Here is a 26,066-nt window from a genome sequence, read left to right as displayed (position 1 = left end):
AAAAAAGTAGAGAGATAAAGTAATTAAAGTACATGGAAAAGTAAAATTTACATGGGAAAGTTAAATTTGCACAAATATTTTTGCAAATGTTAGAGAATTTTGGTAAAAAAAAATAATATTAATGATACTTGAAAAAAGCAAATGTGACTAACATTTTGAGTCACCAAAAATTGCAAAAGTGACCATCAATAGGGGAGGGAGGGAGTATATATATATATATATATTTTTTTTTTTTTTTTTTTTTTGTGAATGATGAGAACGTTCATAATGCTTTTTTTTCTCTTATTTATATTTATCGTATCTTTGCTTCTCCCTCATCCTAATGACTAATCTCTTTATTTTTCTTAATTTCTTACCCAAAATTACACCTAATTTTCTATTTCTCAAAATCACCAGTACAACTCGTTAACAAATGTTCTCTTTAAATATAAATTTAATTGATAGAGTTTTTTTAAGACAAAATTAAGTTGCTGAAAATTTCATATTGGCCTTGAAAGTACTACTGTAGTATTGTAAATAAATTAGTATTAATTTATGTAGCATCAGACATCAGTACCTAACTTAATAACTTTGAACAACCACTAATCTTTGATTGGTCTCCAAACCACCTAACTACAATAAATTTATATTGTTGTCTACCACTCTACCGGAGGTAAATCAATAATGCAAGACGATGATAAAGTATTCTGTATTCATCAATAAATAAACTAACACGATTTTTTTTTAAAAAAAAAAAAAAAACCGGCTTCACGAGGGTCTGGTACAGTACGAGGGTCCATGCATGATTACCATTCTATATTGCTGCCACATTGTTGTCCTTGATGGAAAATAATTTTGGCACATCCTTATGTAAGAGCACAGTTTTTTATAGTCTTCTCACATAGGGGTGTGTCAAAATCAATAAAGGGTGTGCCAAAAATCAATTTCCCCCTTGATAAACGTGGTAGGTTTTTCATTGTTATAAATTTGAATTTGCTCATTCTATCAATATCATAGCTCAGTGTGTATGTGTCATTGGAGCAATGGAGACCTCAAGTACCATTATCCCAACATATACAGAAGAAGAGCTAACACAACTAAAAAACTCCTTACCAAAAGAGTTGTGGTTTGATGGTTATCCCTTGTACTTCTACCAAGGCTTTTGGGCTCCAAAACTTGAATGCATAACTGCCTTTCAAAACCATTTTGAAGCTCAACACACTGATATCTTTGCAACCAGCTTTCGCAAAGTAGGCACAACTTGGCTCAAATCTTTGGTGTTTGCCATTTGTGACCGCGCAAATCACCCACCTTCAAAGAGCCCCTTACTCGCTCATAATCCTCATGAGTTAGTCCCCCAATTCGAGTCCAATATTTATGCAAAATCAAAGACTCCAAATCTTAGCACCATCAAGTCTCCTAGGCTTTTTGGTACTCACGTCCCATTTTCGTCGCTACCAAGTTCAATCAAGGACTCTAAGAGCAAGATCATATATATCTTTAGAAACCCGTTTGACACTTTTGTGTCCTCTTGGTTGTTTTATCAAAAATTGGATGATTGCAAGGCTAATATGACATCTAACATGTTTAACCAATTTTTTGACATGTTTTGTGAAGGGAAAATTCCTTTCGGGCCGTACCCTGAGCACGCGTTAGGGTATTGGAGAGAGAGCCTCAAGAGGCCAGAGAAGGTGTTGTTTATTAAGTACGAAGATTTAAAGGCAGATCCTAAACCTCAATTGAAAAGAATTGCGGAATTTATAGGATTCCCATTGTCAAATCAAGAGGAGGAAAGAGGTGTCATTGATGATATTGTGAAGTTGTGCAGCATTGATAATATGAAAAAAGTTGCGGTGAAGAGTGATAGAGTTTATTCTTCTATTCAAAATGATACATTCTTCCGTAAAGGGGTGGTAGGAGATTGGACAAATCATTTGACTCCATCCATGACGGACAAGCTTGGGAAGATTATGGAAGAAAAATTCTATGATACCGGCTTAACATATATGTAAGAATGATTGTCATCATTTTCTTTGGTTACATTAAGTAAAATGTGCTTTGATTTGTATTTTCTTTGTGGATCGAATAAAACACAAATAATAGGTAATCTAGGTACGTATTTCCATCCTTAAATATGTTTCCTAGCATTATTGTTGATGATCATTCATACAAGGTTTGTATGAAAACTCTGTGTGTCCTTGTCATTGTATTGTCATTTTTAATTTGTATTGTTACTATTAGAATTATGCTTTGTATGAAAAACTTTTTTTATTAGTTCAACTCCGTGATTATATAAATAATTTGATCTGATATGAACTTATTAGTTTTCCTAAATCCTAATTATTACATAAATTTTTTATATTGAGTTAGATGACTTGGATCTTCTCAATTATCATTGGTAAAGCCATCAGACCTTAGACATACTCAAAAGTTACAAAACCAAACAAACCCAATAATCGGCTATAAACCGCCTCAAAGCCCAATATAAAACCCAAACCACAATTTCACTTATCCTTTTCCCGAACATTCCACCAAAAACAGAAATTCCTTAAAAATCAAATCCTTCTAAAATCCCCAAATCAAACATCTCTCAAATCAATCAATCAAACCCTAATTCTCTCTCATCGCAAAAATGGAGGTCACCGGAGAAAACCTGACCCTTCTCCACAAAATCCGGCCACCAAATCTCGAAGACGCCGGCTTAGAAGACTGCGCATTACCTCCAGATTTGATCAAAGAAGCTTTTCTCAAAGCAGCCTCCGCCGTTAGCTCACGCGCCGCCTCTGTTTTCGCCGGAGATGATGACGAGATCAACGGCGGATGTGTGAGTGATCCTTGGATTGAAAAACACGCGCCGTCGGATGCGTTGGTGGGGGTTGAACCTGAGAAGTCGCCTCCGGGAGCATGCGCCGCCGGAAAGGGTGGCGCGTTGGTCGGAGATGGTGAGGCGGCGGGTGATGTGGTGGTGGTCGGAGAGAAGAATGGGGTGGAGGTGGAGGATGAGTTGGTGGTGAAGACGGTGGCGAAGGCGAAGGCGGGGATTGTGTGGATGGGTTAAGGGGGTTGGAGATTAAGGGGAAGAAAGAGGAGAAAGAAGATGATGATGGAGAACAAGATGAGAAGAAACCTACTTTGGTTGAGGGGTTTTTCTTGAATACTTGAAAAATTAAAGTTTGGTGTCAACTAGTTTTTTAATGTTGTAGTATTTGTTAATATAAAATAATGTTGTAAAATTTGAGCTTAATGAAATGGTATTTGATTTTGTTTTTATTATGATGTTTTTAAAATGTGGTTGATATTAAAAAAAGTTTAAGTTCAGTGTTTAGAGGAGCGCATAATCCATTATAAATCAATGTTATTCATGAATGCTGTATGATCCAAATAGGGCAGCAAATAACGAATAAAGTTGAAGCCTCAATTGGATCTAAACATATCAAAGCTAAAGGAGGGAAACTAACTGATCAATGTCTTCAAACTTTGACTTATACAAGAAATTGGAGCTTCCTCCGGGGCTAAGTGGTATCTAGTGATGACAAAGGATTTCATTCGGTATATACAAGTGTTCAGGCTAAACTGGTACACAAATTTGCCTTTGCCACTTGAAAAATCAAGTTATGTTGACTTCATATACAAGTATATTGTCTTCCATTGTGTGTAATTGGTACAGTTTCTATACATTATTTTGTAATTAGCATCTTTGATCTATCTACAACAGTCAATGCAACAGTATACGAGTGACAAATCTTCTTCAAACAAAGAATAAAAATATGCTCCCTTTTTTCCACACATTTCAAAGGGAACATAATCGTGTTAGCAAGCAAAACAGTACAATTTCGGTACTCCACATAAGTTTAGAATTAGAATTACTTGTATAGTGCAATTCTACCAATAAGCTATGCATATTTCGACTTGATGAGTAAGGGCCTGTTCTAATACGTTTATTTTCAGTTCAGTTAAGTCCAATTTTGTTTAGCTCTAATCGGTTTAATTAAACTCTAATAATTTCATTTCAGTTTAGCTTCTAATTTTCTTATCTTATAAAATATTCATTTCAATTCAGTTCAACTCTAATAAGTTCAGTTCATCTCCTAATTTCATTCTCTTAGAAAATATTCATTTAAGTGAGAACAAGCCCTAAACTATTATACATCTTGATCATTGTGCTTTCGGCATAGGAAGTACTCCGTAGTCTTTATGGGTTTAAAAAAATTGAAAGTCATTCAATTAAAAGGAAAAAGAACAGAGAAGAAAAGCATTGGAATAGATAAGGGTGTGAATATCTATTATTTGAAATAAAGGGAATTAAATGAGAGATCTTAGACATCCAAGGAAGGATAAAAACAGCATTAGCTCTCAAATCTGCGCAGACGAAAGCTCTTGGGCGGCCACTGCGAATGTTTTGAGAAACAAGCCTTTGGATTTAGCATCATTGACCTCTAATCAAATTAATTATAACTATTAATCAAAATTATTATAACCGCAATCACAAAGTTTAAAGCAGAGTCTGATGTAGCCTCAAAAAGAGAGTCAAGAATCATCAAAAGATCAGACGGTAATTCCAACTTTGATTTTAATTTCATAAATGTAACCGCACAAAACGGCTCTGTTTAATCACTAAAAATAGACCTACAGATTCCTATCAAAATGCAAAACACTAATTAAAGCTTAATCTTGGTCTAATCATAGCATCGATAATCATCGCATTGTATACTATTAACGACGTGGCATCGGACCGTAAGAAATATTTTTGTTTCCAATCACAACAAAGTTCAGATAAATTGATAATCAAAGCCTTAATTTCACCCTTACTCTTAAGTCCATCAACTCACTTGAGTGGTGAGAATTTTGTCCAGGAAAAAGACCATTAATGCCACAAACTCAAGGCTTATTTGAACCAAAATAATAATGTGAGAAAATCTTTTAATGTTCAGAAAACGTATAAATCAAACTCAGTACATTTTACTCTGTAAATTTATCTTAATATCATAACATTTTTTTCAATACCTTATCAATTGGTAAATTAAAAGATAATCGTCATTACACATCAATTGATAAAGACAACCATCATTATTCGATTATGAACCACATTACAGTTCACAAACAGTTTTGACAAATGACAATAGCATCAGCCACAAGGTTTGCTGATGAGATTAATACATTCTTAAGAGCTCTCATGTCTGCGCAGACAAAAGCTCTCAGGCGGCACTGCGAATGTCTTAAGAAACCAGCCTAGTTTATAAATGAATATGTTTGTTCATTATAGAATATCTAAATTCGGAGGTCAAAATTTAGAAAATCAGAAATTGCATGAAAAAGAAAATGTGAGAAGGAATTAGTAGACAAGGAGCATAATTAGCCGCCTCAGCTGTGGATCCATCTCTACGGTTGTCTGGCCGCTGCTGCTTTTTATCAGTTTGATTTTCATCAAAACTAATAAAACCAGCTATTTTTATATGCACCTTGAATAAATATACTCCATTATTGGATTTAATTAGTGGGTAAAAATATCGAACACGGTGCAGTAGCAATGAGACAGAGCATTTCAGAGATTAAGATGATCTAAGTTTATTCTGTAAGCTAAAATTGAAATTTTATTGCATTGCCTAAAACATTTAAGAATGTTGTGTAAACAGTAGATATTTTTTCAGGAAGTTTTGCAAAACCACCAAAATTGGTTTCAAATTAACTACGAGTACTAGTTTTTGGACAAATATGAAGTAAATAGAGGAGTCTCAGACATCCAAGGAAGGATAGGAGCAGCATCAGCTCTCAAGCCTGCGCAGGCGAAAGCTCTTAGGCAGCCACTGCGAATGTCTTGAGAAACAAGCCTTATAAATTTATCGTCATAGACTCATAGACCTCTTCTAAATACTTCTGAATACTGTGAAACTATCAAATGGTCAAATATACACAAACCACCCTCATACTATACTCACAACCTAACCTAGAAATCCGGAATATATGACTCGAATATATGAATGGGTCATTTTAATAGCAGCTTTCGACAATTAAAATGTCCAAATTAATATAGCATACCTAAGAACAATGCAATTAAACCTGACAACTTCATTCTCAATTTTTCAAAATTGATGGAACCTTAATCGAAAGCAAACTTAATCTGAAGGTATTAGACTAGTAACACAATCATAGTTCCTCCACAATACACAGACCAATTCCTTGCTCCTTAGTCCTTACCTAATGCTCTGGCCAACTACCAAGTCTATTGTCAATCATTTCATCCCAAAAATGTATGCTTTGGTAAATTTGAAGTGCTTTGATAATATTCGTATTGAAGTAAACGAAGAAGTCTCAGACATCCAAGGAAGGATAAAGCATCATTAGCTCTCAAGCCTGCGCAGGCGAAAGCTCTTAGGCGGCCACTGCGAATGTTTTGAGAAACAAGCCTTTTGATTTATCATCATCGACCTCTTCGAATACCAAGATCAATTCTCCTAGAAACATTATCAAAATCTGATACAAATTGAGTTATACAACTCGAAAGTTTATTAACCCTTCAACAAATTATCGTTCTTCAATAAAATTAGCCTCAGGAAAAAGAATTTCATCAATATCAGACGGTAATTCCAACATTTTTTAATGTAATTCATCACTGGCCAATTTCCTAACACGCTAAATAATCAATAAAAACACTTAAACTCAATTTAATTTTGAAAATTCGGTAGGCAAATTAAAGAGGTCTCAGACATCCAAGGAAGGATAAAACAGCATTAGCTCTCAAGTCTGCGCAGACGAAAGCTCTTAGGCGGCCACTGCGAATGTTTTGAGAAACAAGCCTTAAAATTTAGCATCATCGACCTCTTTAATCAAATTAATCACAACTCTTAATCAAAATTATTAAAACCACTAATCAAAATTAACTAAGTTTTAAAACAGAGCAATTTGTACTTGTCTATACTATGTAGCCTCAGTAAGAGAGTCAAGAATCATCAAAATATATCAGACGGTAATTCCAACTTTGATTTTAATTTCATCCTTGACTACATAATACTAATTTAATCATAATTTCAAATAATTTAAAATGTAATCGCACAAAACGGCTCCGTTTAATCATGAAAAAAAAAACCAACGGATTCCTATCAAAATGCGAAACACTAATGAAAGCTTAATCTTGGTCTAATCATAGCATCGATAATCATCGCATTATATGCTATTAACGACGTGGCATCGGACCGTAAATTAATAAAAATTAAAAAAAATAATGAAACTTAATTAATTAAATTTTCCCTCAGAGACCCGTTCATAATCACACACAACAGAAGACGAAGAAGAGAATAAAAAATCAGAAGACAAACCAAAAACCGGGGAATGTTGATAAAGCCGACAAAAGACGAGGTTTCCCGACCGAAATGAACGGTGGATGGGAAGATCAACGGCGGATGAAGGAAGAATCAACGGCGGAGATTGGTTAAGTTCTCGAGAGATTTTAGACTTTGTAACTTCGAAATCTGTTTGTTTAAAGTGTCAGACGGCACTTCCTATCTTTTTTTGGGAATCTTTCTTCATTGGGAGAGAGATTTGATTGTTTGAGATTGAAAAACCCTAAAACCCTAAACCATAAACCCTAATTTGGGGAAGAAGATGAGAGGAAGTAGATGAGTGAGAGAATGAGAGGAAGGTGAGGGGTTTTAAGGGATGAGGAGGAGGGTTGGGAAACCCTAATTGTGGAGTGATTTTGGGTTGGGCTGGGGTTTTTATGGGCCCATCAATTTGACCTAAGTTTTTTTTTATGTTGGTCGTCGAGCTTCATCGGTTAGAAATGCCAAGCTAAGCCGACCTAATATGGTGAAGTAGTGAACCACCCGTCAGAAAACAAATGGTAACCCATGACAAATTGTAAATTTGTAAGCATTTTTTAAGGAAAAAAAAAAGGGAAATATCAAAGAGTTAGGAAGTTAGGTGTTAAGTGTATTTGATTTTGTCTAAAATAATTTTGTTTAAATTTTAAAATTTATTTAATGTGAATGTATTAAACATGTAAAAGTAAAATGAATTAAACAGAACCTTAGGGCATGTTCTCTTACGTTGAAATTCAATTCAGTTCAGTTCAGTTCAGCTGAGTTCAGTTCAGCTCAATTCAGTTCAGTTCAGTTCAGCTCCTAATTTCCTTCTCTTATAAAATATTCATTTCAGTTCAGTTCAGTTCAGTTCTTAATTTCCTTCTCTTATAAAATATTCATTTCAGTTCAGTTCAGCTGAGTTCAGTTCAGTTCAGTTCAGCTGAGTTCAGTCAATGAAAACAGGCCCTAATCAATTAATTGAGTAGCATAGAGTTGTTTCACACGGAGTAACATTTTGTCAAGCTTGGGTATTGAAGACATGGAAGGGCAAATAGTTTTTACCGAATATGATTTCACAATAATCTTTGTCAAAAAAATTATATATTTATATCATGTTTCAATTGTCTATTTGATTCGGATTTAAATTGTTTAGGTTCAAATTGTGTCAATTTGATTCAAATTCAAATTGTTAGGAAGTTTATTGCAAGTCAAATAGTCAATGTAATGATCAATTCTAACAAAAAGTATAAGTACATGATCAACAAAGATGAATGTCGATAATTTAGGGTATGTTGAACTGAAGTGATTGGAGCTGAACTAAACTGAATACAGCTGAAATAAATTGTTTATGAGAGAAGGATATTAGGAACGGAACTGAACTGAAATTAAGATGAAGAAATTAGGCCCTTATTTAATTTACCCTCTTAGAAAAATGTATCAATATCAATATCAATATCAATATTGATATTGATATTGATATTGAGGGTTGTGCCTAGTTAAGTCATTCTCCATAGCAATATCCAACCCGTCACAATACATCATTTTTAATTTTTTTATGTATTTCTTTTGAAATACTATGTATTATGTTGGGAGTAAGTTGTGCATTTTTTTTTTCTTATAGGAGCTCCCAAATGTCATTAAACTTTCGAGAAAAATAAGTTGTTTAACCATATAAAGTTTTAAGTTTGGGCCTTAAAATTCATTTCGTTACAAGATAGTCAAAGGAGGATTACCCATTCTACATTTCTACAAACATGACAACAAATTCAAAGTCCTCTTTCATTTAATCATTCTAATAATGTACCCCATAGAAAAGCACGAGTAATTTATACACTTATGTTGAGATATTTATATTTATAATTCTAGTATGCTGACTTGGCATGTTAGTTACATGATTTTCCAGCTGCATGCCTGGATGATCGCCATTAGAGAGGAAGTAAGGATCAGCGAAGTTGACGCTGTTCGAATTCGGAGATGAAGATTCAGTAGAAGGCGCCATTGTAGAGAAGTAATTCAAGAAATCAATTCAAGAAAATCGAATACGAATCGAAGAAAAAATGATCAAAATCGATCAAAATCAACTCAAGAAAAACAGAGGAATCAAGAAATTGAGGAAGAAAACTGCAATTATGCAGAAAACAGAGAAGAAATCATCGCAAAATCGCCTTGCAGCTCTGATACCATGATAGAAACCCAAATTGTAGAGAGAGAAAGAGAGGAAATCAGAAAATGTAGAGAGAGAAAGAGAAATAATATGGAGGATAAAGTTAAGTTTCATTAATGTGAGGAGCAACATATATACAAGCATTTACAGCTGGAAAATCATGTAACTAACATGCCAAGTCAGCATACTAGATTTATAAATATAAATATCTCAACAATTTACGAACTTTTGAATTTTGATCTACTCGTATGTATGTTGTCAAGAAAATTTATACATTATTACAAACTGCTACGAACATGCATCTGATCAAGGATGCAGAAGACCAGTAGACGTACCAAGCGCTATTTCTTTGTTTTGGCCTTGACTTTTTCTACCCCGCCATTTCCTGAACAAGAAAATAAACAAAACAACCAACGTTACCACTACCAAAATGCTACCCCCAACAACAGCTCCCACCGCTACACGATTCCTCGAAGGAGGTGGCGATTGTGTGAACGAGATGGGCGAGGATGCCAGATGTGGTATTGCCGGTGGCAGACGCATTTTTTGATGTGGCAGAAGTGATGGTGCCGAGGCTGGTGGCAGCAATACGAGCAATCTATGTTGTGCTAGTGGTTGTTCTAGAAAATTATTGTCGTGCAACCACTCCTTATGAAAGCTATGAAGATTCATGTTAATTATACAATTTAACCTAGCTGATCAACTTGTTTAAGGATCTAATAAATGTTAACTTTAATGTTGAAGAATTGAAGGGGGATAAAAACACGGGTGTTTGAATGTAGTAGACTAGTAGTTGCGAGCATGTTGCATGTTCAAACATAATTTATTCTTGTAGCCTACCAAGTGCAATTTATTTGGCTCCCACTATCATTTTTTCAAACATTATTGTATCTTGTTACAATTTACAAAGTATTACAAATAAGGTTTTGCTTACAATTATGTTACACACACTAAAAAAAATTTAACTGTACGAGTATTGTTTTTGCTAACTATTAACCGTATATGCATATCTTGAACAAAATTTTTTAAGGCTAGGTCCCAACTTGTCCCATGAAAAATCTGCCCCTATTAAGCACTAACGGTGTACTAAATACTCTTATGAATCTGGAAATTTTTAAAATTGACTTATATAGGGAATTTATTTGTATTTTAACATTATTTAGGACAATCACTCAGAGGAGGGAAAAAAAAATCAGTTCATGCTATCACATATTCACATGTTTTGTTTTTAAGGGATTTGTGTTGTAAGATGAGTAGATGAGTTATACTTTTTTTTTTTTTTTTTCAGAGTGGGTTAGTTATATTGGCTTATGCAAATGATGCAATAAGCCGGCCAATATGGGATACAAAACAGGCCTAACGTGCCCTATTAGAAAGGGGCCGCTAATTTGTGTCTATACTAAATCTATTGAGCTTGGGCCTAAGGTACTAAGACTACCCTTTTTTTTATTTTAGGAAACTAAAAATTAATAGTCTTTTTTTTTTTTTTTTTTTTGACGAGATAATAGTCTTATCTCATTTGACTTAAATGGATGTTATTTTTTACTAGAATGTTAATTAAGTGTTAAACATTTTTCAACAAACAATTTCACATTTCTTTTGCTTGGTATGTAAAAGGGTGAAAATTTTCCTAGAGTTGAACGCATTATTTTGTTTGGATTGAAGGAAATGACGGAAAAGAAAGGAAAGGAAAATGGAGTGAATTCTAGGAATTTTTTTTTTGAGTAAATTCTAAGACATTAATCTCTCTTATAATGTAGAGATTTGGAATAAAAATTATCATTCTTCCCTTCCCTTCTTTTCATCACACTCCTTAATCTTCTTATTCTTTACTCCATCCATCATCTCCTTTCCACCACTATACTTTTATATATATATATATATATATATATATATATATATATATATATATATATATATATATATATATATATATATATATATATATATATAACTTTTTAATGCAACTAATTTGATTTTTTTTTTTTTTTTTTTTTTTTTTTGGGAATTTTTGTTTCAAGTTTAACATTTTTCCACCTAACCAAACCGAGTCTTAAGCACAACGGGGCATTTCCCTTTCCCTTAAATTTTGACTTTTGAGCTTTGCATTTGAAAGGGTTTAACGTGGACTTGGCTTGGTGAGGTTGTACATGGTTGCTATATACTATATACTTCCTCCACTCCCCTAATACTACAGCACGGGGAAAGGACACTTTTAGAAAGAGGAGATACATAGATATCCATGTAAAAAGGAGAGAAAAAGAAAATACATGTGCAAATAGGATGAATAATAAGTATAATTATTTGAGACTACAAACGAGTTAGTTGTGGGCTTGCCTAAGATGGGTAAAGTGACTTTGGGCCAGAGGGAAAACTAGTATTAGGCCTAGCGGCACAACATTTATTACTTCAATAGATGTTGTAAAGGATATAAACAAGGCTACCAACCAAAAGAGAGAAAAGTTAATGGTGAAATAATTATGTGAACTTATGTACATTACTAATTAAAAATGTATTGATTTGTGCAATTTGGGTGCACGATGTTGAATGTGCACCCAATAAACATGGAGTCATTAAAAAAAAAAAAAATTAAAAAAAAAAAGAAAAGAAAAGAAAGAGACTGAATATTACTATATTAGGACTATAACAAAATCTGAACATTATAAGAAAATATAAATGTTAAAATGAAATAATATGAACTCAAAATTTAAAAAGAACATATATTCTAAGGCTCCGTTCTCTTCACCTTATTTTTGCTAAATTGAAATTATTTTTACTGAAACAAAATTATATTTTCTGAACTTAAATTATTTTTACTGAACTTAAATTAATTTTATAGAACTGAAATTATTTTTGCTGAACTGAAATTATTTTTACTGATTTTCTATTATAATTCTTCTTTAAGAAAACTGAATTTTACTAAATTGAACTTATTTTTACTGAACTGAACTTAATTTTACGAACTGAACTTAAATTTACTGAATGAACTTATTTTTATTGAACTGAAACTATTTTTACTTAATATTATTTTTGTAAGGTGAATAGAACAGGGCCTAAACTCAAAAAAAAAACATGTCTAATCTCCACACATAAATAATCTTTTTTAACATATAGTTCCAAAAAATATGTAGTTTAACCCTAATGAACATATAGTAACCCTAAATGAATATAAGTTGTTATTTGATGGGTGCACCATGAACATTGTGCAATCAAGTTTTCCATTAATTTGCACATGGTTGTTCAAAAGAAGTTTACTAATTCAAGGCATATTATAACATCATGCAATCGAGTGTGCCAATTAATTTGCACTTTGATGGTTGTTCGAAAGAGGTTTATCGATATAAGGCATATTCTAACATTATTATAATTATTATTAATTTATTATTATTGAAGATGTCTTGGAAGACATGAATTGTGGGTCCCACCTATGTAAGCTTTTAACATGCTTTATATGCTAGCCACTACAGCTACAGCCAAAATTAAGGAGTATATGACCTCCACAACGTACAATAAATGCAATTAATAGTAACTAATTACTGTAAGTAATAACACATTCAATTTGCTGATAGTTACGTTTAGAGAGAAAGTAATTACTTGCGAGTATATATCTAAAAAATTAGATAAATGGTGGCCATTTATTTATACTTGGTTCATTTTTGTACGAAATAAATATTAAATAATGACGGCATATAAATAACGCGGGAGAATGGAGTATTATACTCGTAGGAAGTACTGTAGTAAAAATTACGAGTAGCCGTTGAAGAAAATTTCAACTCATTGGGTCCTACACGGTGGAGGACGGCGTGATGGCTTCAAATTTAACGCACGTGATTAAAGTCATTTTTTATGAGTTTTAATTGCTAATAATAAGTTCAATTTGATGATGTGAAATCTTAATGATTTGTTGTGCTATGCTCTCATTTTCTTAATGTGTTTTAAATAAATTCACCATGTGTGAAATTATGTGGCTTGATTCTAGATAGATAGACTTGTAATGATATGGAGTATATTTGACTCAAAAACTAAACCTATACAACAACATAAATTAATACAATATAAACTATCTGATTGTCTTTGTTGATATGATGTATACCTTTATGTATTCAATTGTTATAATTTAAACTTATTGATGATTATAAATATTATCAGTCAAAGTTTTGCATTGACATATTTGCACAAAAAAAAAAAATTATTTCACTTATTTAAATATGTTTTGGTTTAGAATATTTTATGACAAACTTTATAAGCATTATTCCAGTGTAATTTATGCTTAATATTCCTACCTATGTTACTATGTTATTACGAAGTATCTTCTTATGAATTATGATTAGTTTTTGAGATGTAAATCAATTAGATCATTTTGTATGTAGTTAGTGATCTTTATGAAAAAAGTACTACATATATTACAAGAAATTAATTAGATCAGAACATTATCTTAACAACTTCCAACTATATACTTAATATAATCATAACTAATTTAAAGATAGGATCTTGCTAATGAACGGTTGAACGTCCTCGGGGCGTTAGATTAGCATTGAAAATATATCCTAAAGTGGTATTAATTGGAAAATACATGTCAAAATCACGCATCGATCGGTTAATTAATGTTCATTTCAATCTAATTTCTACTATTAACTATCTTATCCAATGCCTTCCAGGGTGTTCATTAGTTTTTGCCTTAAAAATAAATAAAGAAAAGGAGAACATATCATAGGACTGCACTAATTAAAATTACTCATTTAAGTCATTCCTAACGTACTCCCTATTCTTTAAAGTTGTTCTGTTGTGCCCTACTCTGCTAAAATCTGCTCCACTTTGCTCCGCAGTGTGTGGAAGTCCTGTTGTGCTGAAATCTGCTCTGCTATGCACTGCTCTTCTCTGCTGAAATCTGCTATGTCCTGCTCTGCCAAGAAGCCGAATAGAACATGGTGCAATTAATGCAATTTTAATCCCTAGTTATTTGAACTTCCCTCTTTTTTTTTTTTTCTTTTTTTTGTTAAACTATGTTCCTATTTACCGCTGAGTATTCATTGGTTTACCTTTAATAACTTTAATCACATTTTGTAATTTTATATATAAGAAATAAATCATTACCATAATGAATGTAATTAGATTCGTTTAAGTACAAAGTGCATATAGTTTCATAATATCAACTTTTAATAATTTAAAATATGATACTGTTTTTAAAAAACATAATTAACAAAGTTGTACATTAAAGATTATAAAAAATATGTACGGAGTATAAAAGATTTTTTAAAAACGAGAAGAAAGTGAAAAATACAGTCCAAGTGTTTATTATCACTCCAAATGCGTAGAACAGCCTTAATTTGATCACTTGTTATTTTGATTTGGACAGGTGCTTATAATTTGATAAATGATTGAATATAATTTAATTAGGTGCATTGAATACTGTGCTTATCTAGTTGCCCAATTTTAAACGTTTCTTGTAGACAACTTATAATTGACCTCTTTAATTGGTGGTGGGATGTCATGGCTCTTATCAATAAGAATTTTTCCAATCTACTTGGGATAGATAAATGCTTCACAAAATAACTACTAATACGAAAACTATGATTAGACTGATTCTTGTGTTATACCCCGAGAGTTTTGATTTCTCAATCGCGGCCCTTCCTATTCTTGTTTTTACGATTAATAGTACTACCTCTGATTGTTTATGAGAGATAAAATATTCCAAAGTTGCAACTAATATGTAATGGAGGTAGTAATATTTTTACCTGCCTCTGATTGTTTGATTCGGAGTCGTATGCAATACTTATTACTTTGTTAAATTTTGTGAATGAAATAAATAAAAGTGAAATTTGATAGGACCAACTGATTAATACATGTGTAGTACAGTAGTTTGTGAGAAAAAAAAAATTAGATAGTCCAGTGGCGGATCCAGGATTTGTGAAATGGGGGTACGAAATGAATTTCAATAAAGAAAAATTTACAAAGTAATGTGAATTGCAATAATTTTTTCCTAACTTAATTATGAGTTAATAAATCATAAATAATTTTACTTTGTATTACTAATTGCGTTTACGATACATCCCATCCTTCGACGATAAGTCTTACTTGTATTATTGAGTAACTAAATACGTTTGTGGGAAAAAAGAGATTATCTAAGAGACCTGTTATTGGAACAACAGGTCTCTTTAATCGAAAAATACTAATCTACTGCTGGAAAAATTTAAAATTTCACCCAAAGAGGCTAAGAGACCTGTTTTTTTAAGTAGGCGGTCTCTTTAATGTTTACACAATAAAGCCGGGCTGATTTGCTGCTTTGGCTTACTGCATAACTGAACCTAAGAGACCACCTATTTGATACAGGCGGTCTCTTTTCTAACCAGACTTTTTTTCCCCTTGAGAATGGGGGTACAACTGTAACTCTATGTACCCCTAGATCCGCCACTGAGATAGTCCCGACTCTCTTAAATTAAACGAACATTATACTCAGTAGTGTGGAGTAAATAATAAGAGATTAAAAAAAAAAACATATTAGGATAAGCAAAAAGAGACAAAGAGAATAGTATGGGAGAATTTTTATACAGTACTTAGCTATATTAGCACCATATAATATGATTTTAATGCCTCTTATAGAAGGTGGTCCATTATGAAAGTGATCCATTACTCACGTGAAGGTTGTAATTCATGGATTACCAATGGAGTAATGAACAAAAAGAAAAAAGAATTATAAATGCATAACATGTGAGATATATACCAAACACCTTATAATGAATGATACATATTATTTTTTTGAGGCAAATGAATGATACATATACATATAAGCATTGTACTATGTATGTATAATAAAAATATAAAAATAAATAAAAAAAAAACCTCTCTAATTTAAATAGATAGTCAAATCATTGAAGTAATTTGCTAGATGAAGATATATACAAGTATGATATAAAAAAGAATTATAAAACTTGTGTTTTACTTTGGTAACACTCTGTTATTATGAGAAAAACTCATAAAGGACATTTGAGCTTTATGTATTAAATTGATTATCATTTTAGAGGAGGAACACTATATTTTTTTTTTTTTTTTTTTTTTTTTTTTTTTTGTGAAGAAAGGACATTAAAATAATTAACTCCAAACATATCAACTTTTTTTTTTTCAATCAAATTTAATTAAAAGTTATGAAATTTGAAAACTAATGACCACCAAAATCGTTGTTGAACTTAACCTGGCCTCTTACGTACCCCCTTTATATAATTATATTCCGAATTAATTACAATGATCCTTAGTTTATTGTATTTGCCTATTTGGAATTTTATAGACCTGGCAAATGGTCATTTGGGTCGGGTCAGCTAACATTCGGGTCGGGTATGGGTCGGGTCGGGTCGATTTGGGTTTCGGGTCAGGAATCGGGTCCAGTTTGGGTCGGGTCTATTTCAGGTCGGGTATGTTCGGGTCGGGTCAATTACGGGTCAAGTATGTTCGGGACATATTCGGGTCAGGTCAAAATCTGTTCGAGTCATGTTCGGGTTGTTTCATTTGTGAATCAAGCTCAAATCAATAATTTTATACGTTGTATATATTTTGTTACTAGTATTATTTTATCAACACTACCAATTCAGTTTATGAGCTTATCTACGATTAAAGATTAACAATTTGAGTTATTTTTGGTACAAAACATTTTAAGTTCAATTATAAGGTAATTTTAGCTCATGTCATTTCAGGTATTGGGTTAGTTCGGGTATTGGGTCTGTTCGGGTCAAACAATTCGGGTCAATTTTGGGTCGGGTCAGTTCGGGTGTCGGGTCAGGATCGGGTCAACTCCATTTCGGGTCGGGTATGGGTCGTGTCGGGTCAATTTTGGGTTTCGAGTCATTTTCGGGTCAATGTTTTTGGGTCAATTTCGGGTCATGGGATGGGTCGGGTCGGGTCAATTTCGGGTTTCGAGTTATTTTCGAGTCAATGTTTTTGGGTCAATTTCGGGTCATGGGTCGGGTCATCGGGTCTGGGTTAGGATTGCCAGGTCTAGAATTTTATAAGTTACAGAAGTGAAAACAAAAGGTGATACACCTACATTAGATGGTTGATTTATTAATATGGACAAGAACAAAAGTTATAATTTACTACACATTAATTTTTTATGATACATGAATTATATAATTTATACATCTCTAATTAGCACCTACTGGTACGTCTTACTCCTTACTTTTTGCTGGTGCAAAGTACGTGTTGCATAAAAAGTCATGATGTGCTTCATAAGAGAACCATAGGCTATGTTCTCTTCCACTTTGATAATTAAAAATTAGAAAATAAACAAAGTAAAGGAAAGATTAGTCAATATTCAGGAAAAAAAAAATAAAAATACAAGTTAAATTTCGACCATTAAAAAATTCAACGAAAATAAGCTCATAAAACATTAGTTAAACACAATGAAACCTAGTAAAAAATTCATCGAAGTAATAATTAGCAAAGTTATTATTAGATCGATTAGTCCCGGTTGCATATTAATCATGACTAAATCTTCCCACTCTCAACTATTTAATCTCTTAATTAATTGTTGTCATTGTCAATTAGTGCTATTAGATCCAAATCAAATTGCATGGCAAGAAACAAATCTATGAATCTCATGATTTTTTTTTATTTTTTTATTTTTTAACTACATATATATGTACATATATGGGGCCAGTGCCAGCTTAATTTTTAGTTAAAAGGGAAAAGAGCTCATGTGAGTAAATGCCTACGTTAAAGTATTTATATTTCTGAAAACAGATCTGGTTAGCCACTAAACAACTTGGGTTTAATTTGCCAGCTCAGACTAAGACTTGTTATCGCATATTCAGTTATTCACACAGCATCATCATTCACCAACCATTATGTGTTGTATTCGCATATACAAAATGACGCAGATAAAGGTTAATTACCGTGTGTTGTTTGTTTCATTTGAATCTTGAGACATTTTACAATCAGTGATTTCTGCGGGCGTCGGTACGCTGCATCGTACAACCGTTTTGCATGAAAGAATATAATACAGAAAAGTGATAGAACATATAACTATTATGAAAAAAACATAATATTAATATGTAATGAACATATACCTTTAGTGAAAAGAACATATTTACACAAAAAAAGAGTGAAAACAGCATATGTTCATATTCTTTGATTATCTGTATAATGTGCTTTTATTTGTGACATAATACTCATTGCTTATTGTTAATGTTCTTTGAATTTTATCCCCAAATTATGGTGGGTATATATAAATAATATTCATTACATAATATTATCATGTTCTTTATTAATACTTCGTATTACACATGTTCTTTAGATTAAAATAAAAAACATAAAACTGGATGTTCTTTACAAAACAGCTATATGTTCCTTACAAAACAGTTGTATGTTCTTTACAAAACAGATACATGTTCATTCCGCTTTTTTGTCTGTACCAAGCATGGTAACAGTTGCCTGTACCTTAAATTTTTCAGACATTTTAATCTAGATGAAATCTTACAATTTAACGACTTTTTCTATAATTTAAAAAATAGTCATATGGGATTTTGATTCACTCATCTCGATTTTTTTTTTATTTCCTAACATATACTAGAAATTTTTTTTTATAAAAAAAAAAATCAAAAAAAACAATTGAGTATGACTTTAGTCCTAGTATAAATTGTCCATTAATGGGCCTTTCAATTGGTTCAAAAAAGAAGAACTATGTACACCTCATTTCTGTAAATTTTGTTTTACCTAAGCCGTCCATACTGTCTTTTTGCTCCATCAGCTTTAAAATATGAAATCGGAAGAAAAGCTCTAACCACTTGAGCTATCCCTCATTCTCATAATTAAAGAATTATTAGTTACACATAAAACTTTACGTGGCAAATATATCATTTGAAATACGGTATTTATTTTAAAATCAGGAGAGTATACATTTTATTTTTTTCGGTTGGTAAGGAGAAGCCCTACCGGATCAGAACCTCTCACAGGCCCTCCCGGCTCGGGTTAGCGGGCTAGATAATTTGAAAGAGTGGGGGAAAGATAAGGGAATTCCACTCCCCAAATTATTACTAGTGGGGATTGAACCCCCAACCTCATGGTTGGAAGGTACTCTTCTTTCCACTATACCAAGCTTGGCTTGGTAATCGAGAGAGTATACATGTCATACAATTTTACTACCTATTTTTTTTGTTGCAAAACTTGCATGTACACAACAGTACAACACACAGCCCCACACACTATAATCCAAATAAAATAAAACAAAATAAAATAAAGTGTACATACTAACTTTCAATCATTATTCTCACTGTTCAGTAAATACGAGTACTATGTTAAGTAAATCCTCAAAATTCTAAAGTTAGAACTAAATTATAATTTACTTGAAGAAAATCACTAATTTTTTTTTTGATCAATACTTATTAATTAATATTAGTAATCAATAATTATTAATTACTACGAGTACTAATTATTATTATTATTTTTTTTTTGAAAGAAACTAATTATTAATTTCTAATCACTAATTAGTACCCCTTCAAAAAAAAAATCACTAATTAGTACTCTTATTAATTACTAACGACAAATTAATAATTACTACGTATCTTACAATAAAATTAACGTATACCCGTCTTATATAAAAGACTTATTTATGGTTTCGAAAAAAAAAAGACTTATTTATGGTTTCGAAAAAAAAAAAAGACTTATTTATTTATTTTTTTTAAGTAGTTGGAACATTGAATAATAATGCCAGGTCATGTTGATCTATGTCATTGTATTTATCTACTCATCATACTGAAATTTGACCCAACCTAGTAAAAAAATGGATTTAAATAGGGAGGATTGCATGAACCACAGCACCCATCGACCCAGAAATCTAGAGTGAGAAAGAGAAAGGGTGGGTCAAATTTTAGAGAGAGAAATTGAGAGAGCGTGATTGCGATCTCTAGAAAACGTGTATTCACAATTATTTACGTGTCAATTAAAATCACCCTCTTTTTCTCTAAAAATTCTCCACCTTTTAAATTATTTTGTTGTTTTAGATCACTTTTTGTTGTTTTGCCCAGAAGGTGTTTGTATAAATTCCTCACTGAAACACAGAGGAGAAAAAAAAAACAAGCAAACAAGTTCCTGGGTTAGGCAGGAGCATCAAGAAAAGTAAAATATTTAAGGGTTTTAGATTTAAGATTAAAAAAAAAAAAATTTGATTTTCATTTCTGGGTTGATTTAATTTTTGAAAAATGGGTAAATCTGGGTTGATGAAGGTGGTTTTGTTTAGCATTCTTTTGTTGGGTTCTTTCCTCATATTTGTTTCAGCAAATGAGGAGACTTTGAAAGAAGTTGCTTCTGCTGAGATTGAAATTGAAGAAATTCATGTTAATTTTCTAAGAAAGGCTGTTAATTTCTTATGGAAAAGTGGTCAAAACACTTATGAACATGTTTGGCCGGTAAGTTAATTTTTTTTTTTTTTAATTATTTGGGTGTTCATAAATTGATTTGATTTGAATGGATTGAATATATGAATGAATTAATGTGATTGAATGTCACAGGACATGGAATTTGATTGGAAAATTGTAGTGGGGTCATTGATTGGATTCTTTGGAGCTTCATTTGGGAGTGTTGGAGGAGTTGGTGGGGGTGGTATCTTTGTTCCTATGCTTACTTTGATTATTGGATTTGATTCCAAATCTTCAACCGCCATTTCAAAGTGTAAGGATTCTCTGACATTCATTTTTCTTAAATTCTTCACTTTTTCAATAATTTCTCAGCACCTTTTTATGTATATTATTATGTTACCTGAGCTATTTACAAAGGATCTGATTTTCATAAAGTTAATTTTTGCTGATTCTGAATATTATGAGTTTATCAATAGTTAATCTTTTACCTGAATTCGTAACATGGATCGGATTCGCTCTAGTAACTGGATGGTCGAGTTCTATGAGTGTTATGAATCAATCAATCTAGTAACTCGATGGTCTAGTAACCGGAGAGAATCCTATCTCGTAGATAGTATTCGAAATTTTAATGGTAGAAGTTGAATTGAGCAAAGTGTGTATAGCTTTTGTGTAGTTTCTAAAATGTTGAGTTGTTTGTTCAGGTATGATTATGGGAGCAGCAATTTCAACTGTTTACTATAACCTTAAGCAAAGGCATCCAACTATGGAGATGCCTGTTATTGATTATGATCTTGCACTTCTCTTCCAACCAGTGTTGGTTCTTGGGATCAGTATTGGAGTTGCCTTCAATGTTATTTTTGCTGATTGGATGATCACAGTTTTGCTTATTATTCTCTTCCTATGTAAGTAAAGAAATCGGTTAAAGTTTAATCATACAAATTAAATACTTTGTATTAAATTTGAGAAAGTTAATAAATTTATCACTTTGAATATGCAGTTACATCTACAAAGGCATTCCTCAAGGGTGTTGATGCTTGGAAGAAAGAAACTATCATGAAAAAGGTCCTTCACTTTACTGATTCCTTCAGCTTTAATTTTAATTTCTTATTTTTTTGTTTGTTACATTTACTAACATTTAACCTTATGTTTTTCAGGAGGCTGCTCAACGTTTGGTGTCAAATGGTAGCTGATTTCTCCCTTTTAAAATTTTTGTTACTTTATCGAATTATTTGCGCCTTTTTTTTTTTTTTTTTGGTTGTTGTTGCTTTTTAATTGAAAAGCTTATCTTGTTATCAGGTGATAATGGTGATTACAAACCTCTTGCATCTGTTCCCAACAAAAGAGAAGAGGTAAGATTAGTACCTCATAAATTAATGAACCCCCTTTTTCTAATATTTATAGTCATATGTACTTTGTATATGTAGTACTCCTATATCTTTTTAAGATGCTGGGAATAATTTGTATCTTTCCTTGTATATAGTACAAAGTAATGGTGACACATAAGTATTATTAAGAGTCTTATTGTACAAAATCATGTTATATTTTTATTATGAGGTCTTTTGTCACTAAGAAACTTAACTCCGAATGGAAGGTGCATTATGGTTGCAAACTTGCACATAGGTAGTTTTACTTCCTAGGAAGTGAGTAAAATTGTTAGATTCATAACTAGGTGGAATGCCCTACAAAGTAGGGACTGTTGCTTACAATTTAAATCCTGTGTAGTTTCTTATGAAATATTGATCTGATACTTCTGCAATTATATCAGGTATCCATCAGAGAAAATGTACACTGGCCATCAGTGGCCATATTGTTTGCCGTCTGGTTTGCAATTCTAGGACTTGAAATTGCCCAGGTCTGTTCTTAACTTTTACTGATTTCCTAAACATTAAATAAAGTCCATGCAACTAAACACTGAGATTTGTATCTTGCAGAAGAACACCTCTACTTGCTCCCCTGCATTCTGGGCAACCAATCTATTGCAGGTACCCTTCCATATTCTACGGTCTATATGTCTATGATCTTGATGTAATAAATCAATTATTTAATCATCGCATTGTCAACAGTATCCTTAGAGCTAATTTTTTATGCCATTTGTGAAGATCCCTGTGGCACTTGGAGCATCAGGCTACGAGGCATATTTGTTGTACACGGGAAAGAGAGTGATTGCTTCAAGAGGCGACGCAGTCGGTGCCTGGAAAGTGCACCAGTTGATTCTCTGCCTCGTTACTGGAGTGGTTGCTGGAATGGTTGGAGGACTTCTTGGTCTTGGTGGAGGATTTATCTTAGGCCCATTGTTTCTAGAGTTGGGCATCCCTCCTCAGGTCAGTTTACCCTCGAACTTGGAAATATGTGGTATTCTTTGCTTTGCTTATTTTAATTTGGACCTGCCTCCTGATTTGTCTCGCATTAGGCTTTAATAGCCAATAATTGTGGGTAGCATTATAAAGGGAGGGGAGGGGTGCTTAGTCTATGTCATTCTTTAATCTTTATTAATACTGTAGGGAGGAAAAAAAGTACTTGTGATGAACTCTCAAATACAGGTGGACTTGCACTATTTGCTTGATTATAGTTAGTGCTGTATGACTTAGTATTTAGTGATGTCAATCTTCATGCTTCCCCATCTAAATTTGAAAGTCACTTTTTCATGTTACATTTCTAAATGTCGTCCCAAGAAGAAATTCTTTCCTAAAGGAAATAAATCAACAAGATTTATTATTATGTTAGAAATGAGGGATAACATAGAATCGTTAGTATAAACATTAGCTACACTAATGGGCATTGGTTTTTTTTTTTGGTAAATAATTTTCACCTTTTCATAAACCTTTAGTAATTAATCAGTTAATTAATAATGGGTGTCGGTTTTGTTTTGTAAATATTTATCTTTGTTGTCAATTATTCAATGCTGTATTGTAAGAAAAATTGAAGTAGTAGTGAACATAATTAAGTGTTTTCGTCATGACTAAGATGTTTAGTAGGATGATTGCTGAATGCTGATAGACAAATTTTTGGTTCAGTCATCACTCATCAGTGTTTTTTTAACCTTTCCTGCCAAATACTAACTGCTCACAACTCCTTTGCTCATATTCTAATGCAAAATCTCATCTTTGGAAAAATAATACAGTAGTGAGAATTTAAGGATGTGGTGGACCCTTGTGGTTGTCGTGTTACAATAGTCGTCTTTTAAAAAGAACAATTGTAGAATAATTGTATCTTTATCTGTTTAATAAAATGCCAAATGTATCAATTATTGGACTCAAGTTGTCAATTGCTGCAATATAATGTTTGTTCCCTTTTCTAATAGGTTTCAAGTGCTACAGCTACCTTTGCCATGATGTTCTCTTCATCAATGTCCGTCATAGAATACTACCTTCTTAAACGATTCCCAGTGCCATATGGTAAGCTCCGGCCTATAATCTGTTGAACACCGACTGAAAATTTGCTTAGTCTTTTTCTTAAGCATGTGGTTCTTCTTGCAGCTGCCTACTTCGTTGCTGTTGCTACGTTTGCTGCCTTATTCGGGCAGATTCTTGTGAGGAAATTGATTGCCGTTATTGGAAGAGCCTCTCTCATCATCTTTATCTTGGCATTCACTATTTTTGTCAGTGCCATTTCACTTGGTAAGTATCGAGTTTAACTATTCCTTTTCTTACACATTGATTTTGGCTTCGTTTATCTCACTCGAAAACCATTATGTGAACCTATCTGAATTCATGTGCTGAATCATTTCTACCTCTGCAGGTGGTGTAGGCATTTCAAACATGATAACCATGATTCAAAATGATGAGTACATGGGATTCGACAGCTTGTGTGCATACGATCCATAGAGAAGCAAAATTATGATTTTTTGGATTGTTTTTGTGCAAGTAAAAGCTCTACAAGGAGGAAGGCGAGGGGTGAAAAGATTATCAGTATGCTGTTAAGAATAGTACCTCCACTCGCTGTCAGAGCGAAAGTGAGTTAAGAGTGTTTGGTGTAATTGTTAAGCTCCTCCTCCAAATGTTTGTCGTTAGGTTTTTAGCAAAAATTTTGTGCTCAAGTCAAATGCACTTGTACCCTTCAGCTTATTCATTCAATAAATTTACAGCAAAAGCTAGTTTTAGCTTTCATTTATACCTATCCTTGGTGCTTTTTTTATTTTTATTTTTATTTTTATTTATTTATTTTTTAATAATTTATTGCCCATCAAAAAAAAAAAAAAAAAAAAAACACTCCGTATATAAGAATAAATGTGTTAAGACGAAATCAGGAGGCAGTATGTAAAGAATGCTACACCTAAATGAAATCAATTCTCTTCGTACAAAACATCAACATAGTATTGCTTATTATTAGGAGCAATTGTAAGTATCAATCTCTATGTTTAGAGTCATATGAAATTATGGAGTACTACGTGGTTCATTAATTTTATAGTTCCAACGCTATTCCAACCATTGTTTGAATTAAAATTTTCTTCATATCTTTTACTAGTACTTTCTCCATTCTTTTGACGAGAAAAATTATCCATTCTATTGACGAGATTAATTATAATCATTTTAAGCACAAACTAGTAAGAGGGATAATTTGGTTAATAAATTCTAATTTATTTTTAATTAACTTTTTAGGTTACTTTATTGAATCTCTTCTAGTCTTCATCATATTTTTTTCACATCCAAAAGAATACATTGCACATTTGCACATCTTATTTTAAAAACTTAATCCGAGAATTATATATTATATCTATTGTTTAAAGTTGGAAAAAAACACTTATGACTTGACAAAAAATGACACAAAGCATGCATATTGTGAAGAAACCTTTTTAATTGAAAAAAAATAGGATTGTATTATATTGCTCAAATACATTGATGTTGAAATCACATAACTAAAATCAAATAATAATTTTTTAAAAAACCTCAAATTTGTTTTTAGCTAAATATCAAATATAAAAATACAATTGACTACTTATACAAGGAATATGGATCTTTGGCACGGAATCGTTGTAGTATACTAGTATCTCTATGTCTCATACAATTGTCTTACATAAAACGAATCAAATTATTAATCAATTTTATAAAACTGAAATAATTATTTTAAAATAAAGGAATCATATTCATGATCTACATTGATTAAATAAATTAATTTCTCAATGAGATCTAGAAAAAATTGTTGACGTCACTAAAAAACCAATAGAAAGTATCTTATCAAAAAGGTAGGCGAGAAGCATGTCTCCAATATAATTTCTGAAAATTAATTAACTGAAAAAAATAATAGTAATATTTTATTTAGAAAATAGTGAGTCAATTTTTTTGA

General features: G+C 32.2%; 2 protein-coding genes, 8 non-coding genes and 1 pseudogene across 10 annotated transcripts; 3 read left to right on the top strand and 8 right to left on the bottom strand.

The window, feature by feature from the left end:
- The first annotated feature begins 1,022 nt into the window (after positions 1 to 1,022).
- Positions 1,023 to 2,163, top strand: LOC145621479 (cytosolic sulfotransferase 15 pseudogene; annotated as a pseudogene).
- Positions 2,164 to 2,611: 448 nt separating this feature from the next.
- On the top strand, positions 2,612 to 3,037 carry LOC145619922 (uncharacterized). Its single transcript, XM_081674602.1, has one exon. The coding sequence runs from the start codon at positions 2,612 to 2,614 to the stop codon at positions 3,035 to 3,037; it is 426 nt and encodes a 141-aa protein (XP_081530728.1).
- A 1,254-nt stretch (positions 3,038 to 4,291) lies between these two features.
- Positions 4,292 to 4,414, bottom strand: LOC145621780 (small nucleolar RNA SNORD14). Its single transcript, XR_014108577.1, has one exon. It is a non-coding gene; the product is annotated as a small nucleolar RNA SNORD14 (small nucleolar RNA).
- A 145-nt stretch (positions 4,415 to 4,559) lies between these two features.
- LOC145621785 (small nucleolar RNA snoR2/U65) lies at positions 4,560 to 4,713 on the bottom strand. Its single transcript, XR_014108582.1, has one exon. It is a non-coding gene; the product is annotated as a small nucleolar RNA snoR2/U65 (small nucleolar RNA).
- Positions 4,714 to 5,296: 583 nt separating this feature from the next.
- Positions 5,297 to 5,445, bottom strand: LOC145621793 (small nucleolar RNA snoR143). The gene has a single exon (XR_014108590.1). It is a non-coding gene; the product is annotated as a small nucleolar RNA snoR143 (small nucleolar RNA).
- Positions 5,446 to 5,707: 262 nt separating this feature from the next.
- Positions 5,708 to 5,831, bottom strand: LOC145621770 (small nucleolar RNA SNORD14). The gene has a single exon (XR_014108568.1). It is a non-coding gene; the product is annotated as a small nucleolar RNA SNORD14 (small nucleolar RNA).
- A 453-nt stretch (positions 5,832 to 6,284) lies between these two features.
- On the bottom strand, positions 6,285 to 6,406 carry LOC145621759 (small nucleolar RNA SNORD14). Its single transcript, XR_014108558.1, has one exon. It is a non-coding gene; the product is annotated as a small nucleolar RNA SNORD14 (small nucleolar RNA).
- Positions 6,407 to 6,674: 268 nt separating this feature from the next.
- Positions 6,675 to 6,796, bottom strand: LOC145621747 (small nucleolar RNA SNORD14). The gene has a single exon (XR_014108547.1). It is a non-coding gene; the product is annotated as a small nucleolar RNA SNORD14 (small nucleolar RNA).
- Positions 6,797 to 7,016: 220 nt separating this feature from the next.
- Positions 7,017 to 7,171, bottom strand: LOC145621784 (small nucleolar RNA snoR2/U65). The gene has a single exon (XR_014108581.1). It is a non-coding gene; the product is annotated as a small nucleolar RNA snoR2/U65 (small nucleolar RNA).
- A 270-nt stretch (positions 7,172 to 7,441) lies between these two features.
- On the bottom strand, positions 7,442 to 7,508 carry LOC145621786 (small nucleolar RNA U49). The gene has a single exon (XR_014108583.1). It is a non-coding gene; the product is annotated as a small nucleolar RNA U49 (small nucleolar RNA).
- A 12,739-nt stretch (positions 7,509 to 20,247) lies between these two features.
- Positions 20,248 to 24,893, top strand: LOC145621582 (sulfite exporter TauE/SafE family protein 3-like). The gene is made up of 12 exons (XM_081676305.1): positions 20,248 to 20,834; positions 20,937 to 21,096; positions 21,485 to 21,685; positions 21,781 to 21,845; positions 21,938 to 21,965; positions 22,080 to 22,132; positions 22,549 to 22,635; positions 22,715 to 22,765; positions 22,883 to 23,104; positions 24,085 to 24,178; positions 24,260 to 24,400; positions 24,522 to 24,893. Exons 1-12 carry the CDS (start codon positions 20,628 to 20,630, stop codon positions 24,605 to 24,607), a joined length of 1,395 nt encoding a protein of 464 aa, XP_081532431.1. The 5' UTR covers positions 20,248 to 20,627; the 3' UTR covers positions 24,608 to 24,893.
- The last annotated feature ends 1,173 nt before the right edge of the window (positions 24,894 to 26,066 follow it).

Source organism: Chenopodium album, chromosome 27 (assembly GCF_948465745.1).
Source record: "Chenopodium album chromosome 27, dcCheAlbu1.1, whole genome shotgun sequence".
In the NCBI taxonomy this organism is placed as follows: domain Eukaryota; kingdom Viridiplantae; phylum Streptophyta; class Magnoliopsida; order Caryophyllales; family Amaranthaceae; genus Chenopodium; species Chenopodium album.
Note: the sequence above shows the minus strand (reverse complement) of the source record. Positions and strands in the feature narration are given on the sequence as shown.